This window comes from Anas acuta, chromosome Z, assembly GCF_963932015.1.
Source record: "Anas acuta chromosome Z, bAnaAcu1.1, whole genome shotgun sequence".
Classification (NCBI taxonomy): Eukaryota; Metazoa; Chordata; class Aves; order Anseriformes; family Anatidae; genus Anas; species Anas acuta.
Window position 1 is genome coordinate 22,170,436 of NC_089017.1, and position 15,248 is coordinate 22,185,683.

The following is a 15,248-nucleotide window of genomic DNA, read 5'->3' on the forward strand; positions in this document are numbered from 1 at the left end:
GAAACTATGGATCTGAGGAGGGATGAAAACTAGGTTTGGAAAACGAGGAGCCACGTTTCATACGTTTCTGTAAGCCCAAGACTTGCTAGAGTACTTGTCAGGGTTGTGAAACACCAAGCTTAAAATCTCTTTCTAAACAGATGCCACCAACTTGCCAATTATTTAAGGCTGTAACCTAATCAACATCAATATGGACTTCCCTGTCTACCTTTGGTTCTTTGATCTGCACTGAATATTAACACTAATTTTACATCTTTGAATCCATTCTCACAAATAGGATAATCAGTTTCCACATTCCGGTTCCTCAAGCACAATTATTTTTCCCCCAGCCTTGAAAAATACAAACTTTCCCCATTCACCTCCCACATATAACACCTAATACACTTATTTTTCACTAATCCCTTGTTTAATTACATTGTTTTCCTTGACTGAGTACCACTGGTACATATTAATGGGCTCCAACATACACCTAGGTTTTTCAGTTTCTTCTCCCACACTGTGGACAAGCTTTCTTGGGAACAACTGCAAAGCTTAGCAGGCTTAATCAATTTCTTCTTTAAAACTTTCCTGTCCCACAGTGCTCAATACTCTCTTATAATGTGCCACTTCAGTTTTTAGTATGGGTAAGGTCGTGTACAGCCGTGTGATGTACAACACCCAGGAGTTACAACAAGCAGCCAAGTCACAGGCAAAAAGGTGTTTGTTTGTTTTTTACCTTTATACTAAATTTGACACTGATGAAGCAGAGGTACAAGGAAATCATTTTAGAAGAGGCTAAATATTTGTATTATTTTCCACACTCAAAACACTCATCACTAAACTTCACAGAAGTAAGGGTGAACTGCAAGAACTCCTTGCGCCACCAGCAAGCAATACACTACTCAGGTATTGATTTCAGTATCTGACTTACTAAGTTGTGGACATTTTAAAACAGCTCAAGAGATCTTTCTTGGTCATGTTTCTTAAACGTGTGCTACTGACTACAAGAAATTCTCACTGGAACACTTCCTAGGAGACACCACCTCAACTTCACAAAACCAAAAAAAAAAAGCAACCTGTAATAACTCAAGCGCTATCCTGTGGACTTTTAAAAATAATGCTTTTAAAAACCATTATACAAAGTTTGTTTTTATATATGCACACACACAGTAAAACTATGTATTAAGCTATCTTCTAAAATGAATTGCTTTTCTATTGGAAGATACTAATTTTTAGACTACAGGAGAGCCTTTAAGGTATAAGTTTAAGACAATATTATGAATATATTATGATGATGTTTCTGAAAATTCATTGCTAAATTGAAGAATTTCGGTAATGCTCACTACTGCATCGGAATCTAGCTGTTACAAAGCTTAACATGACAGAACTAGAACAAGTTTTTACCTGAAAAAAGCTATGAGAACAAACAGACCTCTGTTTCAAGAGAAAGACAAAGAAAAATGGCAATAGAAATGCAAGCAAGATATGTGAAATGGAGATATGAAACTGTTTTTGTTGAGTAAGAATACACAGGAGTCCCCAATGGCACAATTACAATATGCTTACATATAAGTTCAATCTAATGAGAACCATTAACACAGCTATTTTCAGATTCTGGCAATTAATGACAGACTAGGAAGACTATAACTAAACTCCTTACTGAGGAAATAATGACAACATTCAGTCCAGGGCTGAGTACTTCAGTGTGAGACATTAAGATTAGTATTATCAAGAAAACTAATTCCATTTAGAGTCTGTTATAAACAAGAACACACTTTGACTAAGTCTTGGTCTTTAGTCACCATTTAGGAATGTTTAAGATACACCAGTATTTCCTGATTGGGAGTGTACCTACCACCCATACTTCCACAGATGTCACATGGCAAGTATTAATTCAATTAATGCACTTTCTCATTTGGATTAATTCTAAACAAAGTGTAAATTACTGATAAATTATTTGCAAACTGAGACAAGTAAACTGAAAGTGTTTTGTTGTTAACCCAGCTGTGTCATGCTCGCATCCAACTGCTCTCAGTTCAAACCATTTGAGAGAGCGGCATGGCTTGAACAAGTTCCTCCACTCTTTCCCAATAGCTGACTTACACCACGCTAAACATGTTCGGCAAGTCAGACATCCCCACCCTTTCTCAGGCAAAATGCAAACCTGATGCTGTGGCTATCTCTTATGAAAAAATTTGTCCTGCATTTTATCCTGCACAAGACAGGATGAATTTCTCCTCCAGCAATATTTGCTCTAAAGAGACAACCTTAGAGCACTCAACCACTAACCTCTATCCGAAGCTTAGTTTTTGTTATAGAAGTTAACTGATCTATCATTAACATCAAAGACTCCCAAATGTAAAGTTGAACCCTCACTCCTGGGGGCAATATCTATGCAAAGGTTATACTGGAATTAAAGAACTTTTCCTTATAACCAAGAAACAAACCTTCTAATTCTCTGGAACCCAGAGAAGCACTATTTAAGAATCTCTGTTTAAGTCCAAAATGCTAATTTAAGCACAGAAATTTTTAGAACCCATTTTTCTAACACCATGAAGATGCTCTGCAGAAAAACAAGCCCTCTTTTAACAGTTTAATACTTACAGATAATTCTTTTCCTGCTTTTCTGACAAGAAGCCAGACCAGAAATTTTATTTTGTATTTTTTTTATTGTATGCCAAAGTTCATTAAAGATGAGGTTTTTGCTTGTATACAAGTTACTCAAAAATGTATCTAGGCATAGATTCATTAGCAATCCTATTTCAAAGCATAGGTTTGTTCAACCAGGCCACAAAAATAATATTGTGTACAAGCAATAACTAGAAGGAGCTGCAGGTTGAAGGAGTTTCCAAATATTATAGATCTTGAGATCATCAGAAAATGAAGTCAAACAAGAGCAGTCAAAATAGAAAATAGCAGCTCCATGTAGCTTTTTCAAGTTTTAACTTTATTCGGAAAGTGACAGTTAGTTCAGTTTGCCTCATTCTTTGATGCTTCATCAAAGTTTTCAACAAGATCTGGAGAAAGAAAAACACCAAAATTAGAGTTTGAACCACTTCTGCTTTGCCAAATGTATTTTTTCTGAAGTTCTACTTCATATCAAGTGCTTATGAGGTTAAAAAAAAACAAACAACAGCTTATAGAACACAAGTCAAATAACATAAGAGCTTTTCAGACTTCAGTTTCTTGCTTAAGAACTAAGTTTTAAGTGGTTCATTATAAAGCACAATTCTAAAATCATTTAACTTCACTTGTACCCACAACTAAACAAAGTGATACTGGAAAGGTAGTTCTCTCCCAGCCTTTTTACTGAAGATTAAGTAATTATCTCAGCCATAGCTATTACTCCTACACAGGACAAAAATGCTATCCCAAACCAATTATTCATCTAGTCTAGCACAGTATCTGAAAATAATGAAATAACCTGTCCACAGGAATTATGAAACAGAGTAATCAGTCAATATCCTACTGTCCTTGGCCAAATGTTATGGTATGTAAGTCGTCTCTCAGCAAAACTCATTTCCTTTTTCTCAGTTTCATGTTTGTTCTTACCTGGAACTTCATCATCATCATCTTCACCAGTAGCAAGTGGTGCTTTTCCATCCACAGCTGCAAAGAGCAAGTAGTTTAAAAAGTGTTATTCTAGCTCACCATAAGCACCCTAGTTACAAAGTTCTTCTGCTTTCTGCTTATTTATTTTTAAACATTATCAAAGAGTGTAAGTTAAGCTGTAATGCTCTATACAGTTTCCCTGCTGAATAAAAAACCCTACAACTAGCCTAAGAAGTTACCATTCCCTTTATTACTGATCATGCTCAAAGAGATGATAGTTTACTTGACACCATCTTTTACCTAAATGTATTGAGTGCCTTGCATGGTAGTCATTTCCAGCGACACAAAGACTTATTCTACCAATTTCTCTTGAAAGCATCTTCATTCACCGACTACTCAGTAGTTCTCAAAGTTTACCTATTTCATGACATCAACAATTTCCATGCAAAAGGACAGATCTGAGTCCTTCTTATGATCTTAAGACATTCAAGAAAAACAATAGTGTAATTATGAAGCTGCAGGCACATGCAGATGACTAGAGACACAAAAACACTACAGTTCTCTGGAAAAATTAGAGGAATATGGAACCAGATGCACCATTTTACCCTTACTTGTTTGAGGTAACCACATGCTCTGGTCCACTTCTCTGATGATTCAGAATCTTTACTATTCTCATTATATTTGCCAGAGCTGCTGAGACTTAACCATGCCCACTGAAGCAGACCAATGAGTATCTCTCAAACTCCAGTCGCAGAATGCTAAGAATAGGCATTTCAGGTCCCTGGGTGCTCGTGCCACTGCCTTTACTGCTATTCTTAGCTGTGCTACCTAGGCTAAGTTGTATCAAACTCTTCACTACTTCAGTTTTTCCTAATTAACCCTTCTGATTTCAAAAAAAAAAAAAAAGCATGAAGAAAAAGACAAGTTTATACCAGATGACCAAAACCACTGTACCCTCATTTCTAGGTAAGTAGGTGAATACATAAAATTTACTTGGAAGGGGCTTGTAACAAGGTCACTGCTAATCATCCTTTTGTTTTTAACAGCAGAAAGCTATTACAGCTTGAGTACATCCTTAGTGTTAAGTAATCCATTTCAAAAGCAAACTTTTATTTCCTCCTGAACTGTCTGCAATTTCTTTTCATCCCCAAGACCAAACCAAGTTCACTTCAACACCTGCAAATGGGATCACTGCACATGCTTTACTCTTTGATGTCAGGTTTCCAACCCCAGTAGACAATACTGAATGGAAAGTTTTGTGCAACTACCCTGGCATCCACCCAAAGCAGAAATAAACTACCTTTTACCAGATCATGCAAAGCAAGCACTTTTAACAAGCTTCTCCACTATTAAAACTGTCCAATTTAGCTTGTGCAGAATATACCCATCTTGTTATGAGAAGCAAGTCTTTGGTGGATCAGTTTAAGACCTTCGGATTCTCCTTCTTTTGAGTCCTACTACTATCACACAGAAGCCACAGAAAGAACGTTACAAAGGAGGAAACTGAGCTTCATGGGGAAATAAGTGGTTTATTTCCTCCTGAAGACTACTTGTGGCACAATTTAATTTTTTATTTTTTGCTGGGAAATAGACTGGAGTGAATCAGTATCGACTTGAGGAATGGAAAGAGAGGCTGTCTTTGCTTGCAGCAAAACACAGAAATAAATGCAACAATCAAGTCCATTAATATCAGCAACTGGACATCATAAGCTTCTTGCATTTTCTGTTTACAATATTCCACATTCTATAAGCAACAGACTTAATATGTTTGAAAAGACACAGAAAGACCCTATATGGACACAGGGTCAATAAGCCTGTCTTACACTACCAACTCTCAAGCTCTGACAGCATCACCTTTTTCAAATTCCACACTTAAGTCCTTCCTCTGCTTTTCCCAGACAACCCAAGAGAACAGATGTTCAAGTTGTTTTTACCAATTTAAGGCTGGAATAGAAGTTGGTATATGTAGCTTAATGCTCATGCCAGTCCTAAACTACTCTACACACACAAATTACAACGTATTTTCTTGTGAGTATTGTGTAATTCCCTCTTAGCTATCAGAAAGCCCATGCAAAAAGAAATACCTTCACCACGCCTATGACAGTACAAAGCAAAAGCAACATGTCTGTACTTCAGTCCCTCCACTCCACTTGTATTTCCATTCAATGCATCAAAATAAACATTTGAAGTTTATATTTTTAAAGCCTTCCATGGCTTTAAAAATCAGTCAAAATATGGTAGCCACATCAGGAAGGAAACCACAAAATCAAGTCTTGCTGCAGCTTTCTAGTCCTAGACCAGCTGCAAGATACACTGAGAAACAAATGCCTCTGCTTTATTTGGTTATGCTCTTTGCTGGAATTGAGCTATAAATAAAATCTAAGAGCTCTACTTCTTTATGTCATAATATGCTTGCAGACAATAAGAGTGCACCGAAATTCACTGCAGCTGTATAAATAAGTCCATGTCAGCTGCCAGCATGGAATGCATTCAAGTTTCAACTTACGTTGCTTGGGCAAGGCTTCTGCCAATCTCCTCAGGCTGGTCAGACTGTCAGCTCCAAGCTGATTTAAGATGCTAGGAAGCATTTCTGTCAGCTGTTTTGTCTCAGCATGGCCAGTGATAGTGAAAGTGTTAGCAGCCAGAGATGCCTGAACTTTAGGGTTATTGAAGTGAATGACTGTTCCTTGGTTGGTAAACATATTTACCTGCAAGAAAACAAACAAACATTATTTCAAGAAGTTTAGTGTGGTTTTTCAATTTAACTAGAAACCAGCTGCATTTTCTAAAGCTCAATGAGGACTTACTGATGATTTACATACAGGTTTAAAATGCATTAAAATTAAATTGGCAAGGGACATTTTACATATCTGTACTGAAAAGCGCTTTTTCATTTGAAGGAATTACCTCTTCAATACCAGAAATATTGTTCACTCCCAGTTTCTTCAAAGAAAACTGAAGTTTCTTATCATCTGCCGTGGCTGTTCTGTGGACAACCTTCTTCTTTCTGCGGGCAGTACCCTTGCAAAAAAAAATGTAAATTAATGTTGAAACAATTCTTCATAAACCCTAATCCCCAGGGCCACATAATTACTCATTAGCCATCTACAAATCAAATTTCATACATCAAGTTCCACTTCTGTGTTACAGTCCACAACTCCACCTCTCCAACTGTACTGCTGCAATCCCTCCCTCGCTATAATGCAACCTCTAAATGCTTGTGAGAAGTGTGACGTTTTAGGAAGCAAATCGCCAGAGAAACTTTACAATTCTGATAGGGATTCTGCAGCATCCTACTTAGAAGAGAAGAACTGCACGCTGATCATGATCTGTTGTCACTGGCCTAAAACTGAAGGCTGCGTACAGACTTCAGTTGTTTTCAAGGTATCTTTAGATCACTGTTCTCAAGTTGTAGCCAAAATTTCATGAAGTCAGAGAACACCGAGTTATCGATATATTATTATTTTCTCACTCATAGGAGAGTATGAATGAGAACAGACCAACATTCAATTTTTATTCCAGATACACATCTTCATCTGATGGACCTACATATACGTATTTAAAGAACACTTTCATTTTGCCAAAATATTTATAAATACATGTTTTTAAAAATACTTGCACATAGTATTTCAGACCAACTCTGTTCAGAAAGATAAACAAAGGTTTAGTTCCCCAACAAACAGAGTTGCAAGTTTCTCCAGGGAAATAACTGTCCCATATTAGAAGACATTTATACCTATGAAAAAGAATAAAAGTGTCATTCTAATAGAAGAAAAGTGTCATTCTAATACTTGCTGGAACAATCATACAGCTTCAGTAAAATCCAAGGTAGAAACGGCTAGGAACATGTGAAACTAAGTCTTCCTACTTCAGCTTCCTATGTTCTACATAGTAACAACATGAAAATGCAGTGCTGCCTTGCTGCATAAATAAACGGCTGCAGCATCTTTTAAGTGTGAAGAGGCTGAAGTTAGGAAACTGGCTAGATGCTAAAATCTTTACAAACATGTCAACTGACAAATTGACATGAAACTAAAACTTGGAGGATTACAGCTCAGAAGTTTAGCCTTTTGTCTAGAAGTGTGATGTTCCTTTCCTGCTACTGTCAAGTTAGTGATCTGCTCTGCTGCACACAGCAATTCAAAAATTTCTGAGTAAGATAAAGTGTTTCATTTTAGTACCTTGACTACCTAGTAACCGAGCCACAAGAATTAGTCACTCTGGACAAAAACCCTCTCAGTCAACTTTGAAAAATTATTTCTTGAAGTAAAGGTTATTTAGGAACATGTGCCCCTCCCCCCCCTCCCCCCAACATTTACCAGTATTAAGCACAGATATCAAACTTCACACAGCCTGAATTTCAATGAACATCTGCTGCTTTAATCTCCATAGATTTAAACTTCTAAAGATTACATGTTTTTAGTAAGCAAATTCTGCCCCAATCATGCTGAGACATGCTGTTCACAGCCCTCTACCTCTGTACTGGAAAGAATGGATACAGTAGGCCATGGGTAAAATACTACACATCTGCCAGTCCTCTTATAAAGGTAAAAAACACCTATAAAGGTGTAAAACACCTGTATTGACTACGGCTGTAAGAGCTGCAGCATGAATGCATATTCTTAAATGGCCAGCGTTGGATGCATCTGTACTCAACACACACACAACCACCGATTCAGCAGTTCTCTGCTTAACAAGCAATCCAGATAAAGAGCATGCAGGATCACCACGCCAGTTAATACCAATTTCACCCTGATTTAAGGCCGCCCAAATCCCCAGAATCCCCAAAGGCCAAAACCGCAACGAGAGTCACAGGGAGCTGTCAGCGGGAGCCCTGCTGAGGAGTTTTTATTCCGAGGCACCTCTCTTATCCCGAGACACGCTGACCCAAGAGGAGCGTGTTTGCTCGGGCATGAGTGGATTCCTCACAAATTAAAAACTTGAGCTGTATTAAAACGTTCGCCATTAAAACTATGGTCAAGGAAGTTTGTTTTTTTTTTTTTTAAATCTTCAGGCTGTAGCTAACCAGAGAGGTGCCTTTTGTCAGATGCCATGGCAACACAAAAATCACCCTCCAAGCACTCTACACCTTCCACTCACGCGTTGGTAACGCACCCAGAAACCCCCAGTTTTCCCCCAAAAACGTGTCCCCCCCCCGTCCCCCCCCCCCCCCCCCCCCCCGCCTACCTTGCCGCCGATGCGCACTTGGGCCTGCAGCTTGGCGAGCTTCTCCTGGTTCATGATCGTTTCTTTCATCTGCGGAACCAACCGCACCGCCCGTCAGACACCGGGTGCCCCCTCAGGTCCCCCTCACGTACCCCTCAGGTACCCCCGCAGCCCCCCCCGTGCCCCCTGTGCCCCCCTGAGCCCCCCCGAGCCCCGTCCCCCCCCCGCCCCCCGTCACCTTCCCGGGGCGGTGGCGGCGCTGCCGGAGCGGGGCGCGGGGCTCAGCACGCGGCGGGGAGCGAGATGGCGGCCGGAAGGGAGGCGGGCGGGACGGCCGCGCATGCGCAACCGCCGCCGCTGCCGCCGGGCCGCCGGGGGGCGCCCTAAAGGGAGGCGGGGAGGGGGCGGCAGGCGGGGCCTGCTCTGCGCTGCCCGTCCCTTCCCTTCCCTTCCCTTCCCTTCCCTTCCCTTCCCTTCCCTTCCCTTCCCTTCCCTTCCCTTCCCTTCCCTTCCCTTCCCTTCCCTTCCCTTCCCTTCCCTTCCCTTCCCTTCCCTTCCCTTCCCTTCCCTTCCCTTCCCTTCCCTTCCCTTCCCTTCCCTTCCCACAAATCCCTCCCACTTCTTAGACCATTTATTTTATCAATAAAACCAACCCACCAAACACGCACATGTCATACTTTCATTCCTCCCATGACCGTGTTTCCCCATACAACCACTAAGGTTGGAAAAGACCTCCAAGACCACCCGGTCCAACCACCACCCTACCGCCAAAGTCACCCACTGAGCCATGTCCCTAAGCACCAAGCCCCACCTGCCCACCACACCTCTCTCTGGGCTCCTCATGGTCCAGCCAGGCTCTGCAGCATTCGGGGGGCTCAGTCCTGTGCCGCACCTTGGGGTACAGGTCCGGCCATATGAAGGACCAATGCAATAGAGAAGACAAGCTGCTCTGCAGACCTGCCCGTGTCACCACTGCAACCATACCCCATGGGCCTCCTGGCATCAGCAGAAATACCACAGATCACACAATCTCACCATGTGTTTTAATGACTTTTATACCAGTCCTGCTTTGGAATATCCTCAGGAAACTATCCCCCTTGCTCTTGTTTCCGTAAGACTGTGTTAATAAATGTATCCTTCTGTATTCATTAATACTAAGGTTCCCATCAAAGTAAGCCCCAGCATCATGTCCAGGCTGTGCTTTGGCTTTGTTGTGCTCTAACGATATCTCTTCACTACAACAGAGCTATTAATTTGTAAGCAAGTTGCCTGGCACAGAAGACTTTGCTCGCTGTTAAAAGAGCAAACCAATTACTTTTGTAATTAGTGAGAATGAATAATAAACACGGCTCGACTCCATCTAGTGGCGATGAACGGTCACCAAACAGCGCTGACAGAAGGTTCTGCTGAAGTGCAAGCTGTGCCTCCCACCAAATTTCTGTCACCTCTGAAAATTCGAGGACAATCAAACAGCTGTGGGAAGGGAATGCTGAAATCCGGTCCAGCATATCTCCACATTGGAACAGTGAACAAGTTTGCTCGAAGATGAATGAGAAAAAGCCCATATTATAGCTTATGAATTCATTAATTTATTGCAAGATTAAATTGGCAATGTAGCTGCAACAAATAGGAACATAGACAAGATAAAAATAAGAAAAGGGGGGAAAAAAAAAAGAGTCACTGCAGGCTATTAAAAGTAAAAGCAGTAAATACTTCAATACTACAGCTTCAGATTTATCACAGTCTGCCATCAATATATAAGAAAGTTTTCAGAATTTCCAGGCCAATTGATGATTAAAAACATGTGAAATGTATTAATAGGCTAAAAGACTGAAGTGAAAATGAATCACAGAAAGATTATTCCAAGATAGAAGATGTAGAAAGTGTGGTTCCAGCTGTCAGCCTAGGATTAACTGGGCTGGAGGTATGATCTCATATTCCCTCATGTGAGATTTCAAAGACAAATTATGCTGAAAACCACATCACTGAGTTATATCAGGAATCAAGTGAAGCAGTTCAAGAACTGCAGTTCAAGAAATTCTGTTAGATTTGGTTACATTTCCTGGAACAAACACCAGACCTTCAGAAAATAAACTTTGCATCAGAGAAAAAGTATTTTAGTATGCTAAAATAGCACTGGCTTGTTTTCTCCGTTCCTTTTTGTGTAATTGCATAATGAGAAACATAAACTTAAACCTGGATTTACTTGTAGCTGAACAACTTCTGTTGAGAAGTCAAACAGATCCAAAGCCCATAGTACTGAAACAGAGCCTGAACTCTGGCAGCATGTTATGAGACCTGAAAAAGGGTTGAAACTTAGGGTCTTAAAATCAGCAGAGAGCATCAATTACTGAAGAAAAGTTCGTTAGCTGCACAGAAGCATGGGAATGGGAAAAGACAGTGAAATGGTTGCTCATGAAAGTTGTCTCATGAATTATGCAAAAGCTAAAGGCAAAAGAAAGGCAAAAGTTGTGGTCAAGGTAACAGAGGAAAAGCTGTCCTGAAAGACATGGACAGTCCTGTGTTAATAATAACAGGGTATATTGAGAAGAGGTGTTAATTTAGTATTTTATTCAGGAAATGAATCAGAAGTCATAAACAAAACTGATCAGGCTAAAATGAAGTAGTATTTGTCCTGATTGTCTATGAACATAAAGAGCATGTATTCAATATGTTTTCAGGCAAAAAGAAATCTGCCTGATATTCAAAGTCTCTTGGAAAGTGTTTGTTCAAAATAAAGCTGTACTCAGCACTCAAGAAAGCCAAAGTACATGGTACATCAACAGTGTTACTAGTGATATGAATGGAAAAAGATACGTCTCAGAAAGTCTTGATATAATTCATAAATTACAAATTCATAAATTGTGAAGAGATACCAAAGATATAAACACCAAATGGCAGCTCAGGAAGATTGAGCTAAAGTAGAGTGTTTTTTCTATCTCAAATATTACAGTGTTGTATCAAGTGTTGTTGAATGTACGTAAATACCCACAAAAGACTTCAATATCTAGGTAGAGATAGAGTTCCTCATCAGGCAGTGTCCTTTTTTCACCATGCCTGCAGCTCAAAATCAGCAACCCCAAATACCTGGCCTTCAAGCCACATAACAAGCCTTTTGTGAGCCATGGGCTGTCTCTCTGTGTATAACACCCTGCAGAGGCAGTCTAGAGAATAGTCGGAGAAGTGCTGCATGAAGAATCCCTGCCTTCACCATGCATGGTTCAAACAGTGAAGTTGGTGTTAATCAGACCGGCAAAATCTTGCCTAGAATAGGTTTCATGTTAGGCTTTTGTGGTATAGTCACAATGATGATCTTGCTGGAGAACAGATAAAAATAAAGGTTGTTAAGGCCTGATCTAAAAACAGAGTAGCTGCACCCAAGGGTGGCACATTTAACCCAGGATGAATCAGAGCTAAATTTATTGCACTTTCAGATACACAATTCTCAACATACCGCCTTTGATGTGACCATCTTGCTGATGTCTTGGCAGCTGCATGGCTGTGATTCATTCTGAGTTTTGCTTTTGGCTTTCCTGGCCTCTTGGGTCAGTGTGGTGCTCGGCAGGAGGTAAATGATGGACGCAGGTGGCCAGAGGAGGAGAGGCTGGAGGGGGGCAAGAACGTTCCTCCTTCTGCAGCAGCTAGCTGTTAATTCTGCTCAAGCTCTGGCAGAAGCACACCACCCCCTTGGTTTAAGCAGAAAATCAATCTCCTCTATCTGCGACCACAGTATAGATAATCCTTAAGGATTTATAAGTGGAAGAAGAGCATACCTGCCAGTATTCACTGCTCTTACGAAAGGATCCATGCTCCTTCAGGGCTTAATTGCATTGCTACAGAATTAAATGGAAAATATGTGAAATATCTGATGCATTAATTTTTGGATCTTTCTCTTAATTTGCCAGAACCTGTTTACAGCAAAGATCTCACTGATTATGTAAAGCATGTCAGAGAATTGTTAAAAACAAATGTTCGTTGCCTCTTGTAGTAAGAAAATGAAAAAACATTGGATTAAAAGAGCAGGTAACTGACTTAAAGCAAACAAAAAGAGACACTTCATACCACTTGTGGTTAAAGCTAGGGAACATTTCACTGCAGAACAAGTTCAGTGGTGTAAATGTACATGATTTCAGAAAGTGTTTGGACATATACACAGTAGAAAAATCCATCAAAAGCTATTACATTCAAGTGTTATCTTTGGCTTAAAATAAATCCTGATGCCTAGATTTCTGGTGGCTATGAAACAATTTTACACACTTGTCTTGTTTCTGTATTCTTCCATAAGCATCAGATACTGGCTGGTGCTGAGTACAACTTCTGGTGCTAGACGGGTGCTATATCTAACTTAATATAAACCTATAAACTCTTTTTGTGTTCTATTAAACCAGAAGAGCAGATGTGTCCTGAGAAACTGTAGTCAAATTTTGCAGGAAGTGAAGGCCCAAAAGAGCCTTACGGAACTGAATTTCATATATCATAGCAGAAGTACTTGCCATGCAAGAATTAGAGAGCAAAGAAAACAAAACAAAACAAAAGGAAAAAAAATGTCAGCAGTGGTAGGGTCCTCTCCAAGAGTGACAAACTCTTTTTCAGCAGTCAATGTGGCAGGAAGCCCCACAATTTACTTCTGCCTTCTTCAGCTTTTCAGGTGCAATGCAATGCTTTTTGGCCTGATCGCACAGACCCAGTTTATAATCTTGGCCTTTGCAGGATGCTTAAGGATAAAGTTGTCTTCCCCCAGAACCACACAGCACTAAGCCAGCATGGAAGGAGGGAGATAAATGTGCAAAAAAATAAAAATAAATAAAATCATGGGGCTAAGCTGCTGGTCACTGTGGGCAATGGAAGCCACAGTTATTGCTGCAATGGTCCCTGTCAGACACACTGTCCAGTTGTAGCATCATTGGTGGAAGATATTTTCTTTCCAGGATGCAAGACACACAGAATTAAGTCCAAACTTTGCCCCGGGGATTTACATCAATAGAAACTGCACTTTTTTTCCAGGGATTTTTTTTATTTCAATAAATGGAAAGTTCCTAAGTTTTCTGCAGGAAAAACTTAGATCTGGGTTTGGAGAGGTACAAGGATATGCCAAAAAAGCTTCACATTTGGAGCTGCAGTTTCTCAAGGTGCAGCAGGCCCAGGCCAGGCTCTTCAGCCAGGAGGAGTAGTGGGTGGCCAAGCTCTGCCTCTCTTTCTCCATGCTGTGTGGGCTCACCTGCACATATCCAAATGCTCAGCAAATCACCCAGGGATGCACACTGCCCATGTGGTTCTCTACAAGGATCTGGCACCCTGCTGCACCAGAAAACCTGGCATGGCCCAGCCTGGCTGCATGAAGGTGCCCCAATACGTGGCCGGGGGGATCTCTGAAGCTCCCATCCTTGCTGCCCTGCAGGATCCCTGGTGCTGGGTAAGCGGGGGAGCAGGGGCAGGCACCAATTCAGGTAAAGAGCAGGAGCCACCCAGACTGCTTGTAGAGATCACCCAAGCAGTTTGATTCCATACATGATAAAATGCACTGATAAAATGCAGAGTGCTCCGTATAAGCATGTAGGAATTGAATGTATGTTTTATTTATTTATTTATATTCAATAAATACAATAAATATTTTGCTTACTTTTTTTTTTTTTAAAATTAAAAACGAATATTAATAAACCGAAGTAACAACAAGGACGCTGTACACATGCCCGTCACTCACATCCCGGCTCCGTACCGCTGCAGTTTTGGGTGCGTTTCGTGTTTCCTCGTTCACAACCGGCAGGGAAAGCCCGGCAGGCATCCGCCGCCGCCCCGGGACCACCGGTGCGGGCTGCAGGGCTCCGGGCAGCCTTTGCGGGAGCGGATCTCACGGCCCCTCTCCGGAGGGAAGGGGTTCGGGTCGCCCCAAAATGCTGCTGTTCCTAAGGGTCTCGCCAGTCCCCGAGCGGGGCGTCTTGCGCCAGGGCTCCCCGCATCCCGGAGCAGCCTCTGCCCGTCGCTCCCCCACCGGTAGGTGGCATCCCCCGCCCGCCGAGAGCACCGCCCGCAGCGGAGCGGAGCCGGGGCCGCTCCTGTCCCCTGCGATGGGACAGGGACAGGACAAGGAGCGGGGACAGCGGGCGGAGAGCTCCGGTAGAGAAAGGCGTCCGCCGCCGCCCGTCGAAGAGCCGCCGCTGTTCGCCAGCCTTCCTCTGTCCTTTCTTTCCCTTGCCCGAAAGCACCTGCTAGGTTAGGTGGGGAACAAGTGGGAGAAGCCGCTCCGACAGCACCACGAGAAAGTCGCGACGTGCGGGGACCGCGGGGACACCAGGTCTTAGCTGTCCGCCCCGGGGCTGACAGCCACCCCTCGGCTCCCCCGCGGGGACGGAAGAGCGCTGACAGCACTGACCCAGCCTGCCAGGGGGGTCCCCAAGCCCCCCGCGGGCCCCGCCGCTCCCGCAGGACACGTCCAGGAGGACCCGGAGTGCCCGCGGTGCTGCGGGAAAGCGGCGCTGCCACAGCCGTCCGTGTCACCCGCCCGGCAACTCCGGCTCCAGCAGGAGATGGCAGGCAGGTCCGGCTCCTGCTTC

The 15,248-nt window shown here is 42.2% G+C and overlaps 1 protein-coding gene across 1 annotated transcript; it reads right to left on the reverse strand.

Moving 5' to 3' along the window:
• Positions 1–2,628: 2,628 nt before the first annotated feature.
• Positions 2,629–9,087, reverse strand: BTF3 (basic transcription factor 3). The gene is made up of 6 exons (XM_068667097.1): positions 8,936–9,087; positions 8,719–8,787; positions 6,439–6,552; positions 6,038–6,239; positions 3,532–3,588; positions 2,629–2,996 (listed from the first exon to the last, which is right to left on the reverse strand). The coding sequence occupies exons 2-6, from the start codon at positions 8,785–8,787 to the stop codon at positions 2,950–2,952; spliced, it is 489 nt and encodes a 162-aa protein (XP_068523198.1). The 5' UTR covers positions 8,936–9,087; the 3' UTR covers positions 2,629–2,949.
• Positions 9,088–15,248: the final 6,161 nt, after the last annotated feature.